At 52.4% G+C, this 1,551-nt stretch overlaps 1 protein-coding gene across 1 annotated transcript in view; it reads left to right on the top strand.

Annotated features, from left to right (window-relative positions):
• Positions 1–564: 564 nt before the first annotated feature.
• Positions 565–1,551, top strand: part of Npbwr1 (neuropeptides B and W receptor 1) — a 2,887-nt gene continuing 1,900 nt past the window's right edge. The window contains exon 1 of the mRNA XM_010639202.2: positions 565–1,550. Within this exon, the coding sequence (XP_010637504.1) occupies positions 1,185–1,550 (366 nt within the window). The 5' untranslated portion in view covers positions 565–1,184. The remainder of the gene's footprint in view (position 1,551) is intronic.

Here is a 1,551-nt window from a genome sequence, read left to right as displayed (position 1 = left end):
CGTTTGTCTACATTAGTCAAGTCATTACATGTATTTTTGGAAACAGGAAAGTATCTGAAATTGTCAGCCATTATTTGACACCAATCATCTTTTAACCTTTAAAGACCAGAGCATTAGAAAACGAGTTATTTTCATTTAAAAAATTGTATTCAGTTTCCCCTTCTGTGTAGCAATATGGTATGCGTATAATTTTAAATTTCAAATTACATTTGTCCGTTTGTGGCACGACGTTGAAAACATGGAATGGAAGTCTCAGCTGTATTATTCTCCTTTAAAAACATCACCAACACTTTAACCTTGTTTTTCTTAAATTTAACTCCTAGCAGGAAAGCTTTTTATTATTTCAGACGGAATGATGTTAACTACTGCAAGGAAGAAAAAAAACCCTTATATTTTGATGGATTCTGCTTTCTATTACCCAAGGCTGTTTAACTAGAAGTGGGGGCCAGTGGGTCTGTGGAGAGCAGTCGCGGCTGCGCGGTCCCAGCACTTTGAGGCACGCAGGAGGGACACGCGGATGAGCTGGCTGCCGCCGCAGGGAGGAGACTGACTGGGAGGAGAACAGCAGGCCAGCCGGAGCTGCAATCCCATCCCAAAGCTGACCAGCTCCTGTCCTGACCTCTTCACGGAAAGCAGACTCTTTCCTGAATCCAGTCAGGGAAGGTAAAGATTGCTGTTGAGCTTGCTCTCCCCGAGGGCACAGGGACCTAGGGGGACTGAGTTTGTCTCTGTGGTATTCGGTGACCTCAGCGTGCCAAAAGTGTTCTAAACAAACGAGATGGGCTTGAACGTTCCCTATCAAGAGTGAGGACGGTTCTGTCTAGCGGGTTGATGTATTGAACTAGTTGGAGAAAGATTTCAACAGGTAGCACAATGCACTCACGTGGGGCGGGGTTGTGGTGCAGTGCCGTCCCCACCTAGGTACCCGGCTTCTCTGTAAATCTGTTCATGGAGGAGTTTAACTTGTCTTTTAAATTCTGCTTTCCAAACTCAGGAGTCCGCGGCTACCTTGGGCTGAGGGTGGCAGGAACGCCCCTGCCCTCGGAAAGCCAGAAAGGGGCTCAGAGCACAGCCGCCTGAGTCTGCACACAGGTTGGTGCAAACGCGGGCTTCCCTATTGCTGAGGCCCTCGGGGCAACCTCGCGGGACTTGCACTCCGGTCCCGGCCCCTTGCCCTGGCCAAGATGGACAACGACTCGTTTGCGGAGTCCGGCGGGTCCAACGCGTCCTGCGGAGCTCTGGTCCTGGGCTGCACCAACGCGTCGAGCCCGGAGCCTCTGCCGCTGCCGCAGTCGCTGGCCGTGGCCGTGCCGGTCGTCTACGCGGTGATTTGCGTTGTGGGGCTGGCGGGCAATTCGGCAGTGCTGTACGTGCTGCTGCGGGCGCCGCGCATGAAGTCCGTCACCAACCTGTTCATCCTCAACCTGGCCATAGCCGACGAGCTCTTCACGCTCGTGCTGCCCATCAACATTGCCGACTTCCTGCTGAGGCGGTGGCCCTTCGGGGAGCTCATGTGCAAGCTCATCGTTGCCATCGACCAGTACAACACCT

This window comes from Fukomys damarensis, unplaced genomic scaffold (genome assembly GCF_012274545.1).
Source record: "Fukomys damarensis isolate Sample0158 unplaced genomic scaffold, DMR_v1.0_HiC HiC_scaffold_5, whole genome shotgun sequence".
NCBI classification, from domain to species: domain Eukaryota; kingdom Metazoa; phylum Chordata; class Mammalia; order Rodentia; family Bathyergidae; genus Fukomys; species Fukomys damarensis.
This window is presented reverse-complemented; position numbering and strand designations above follow the sequence as displayed.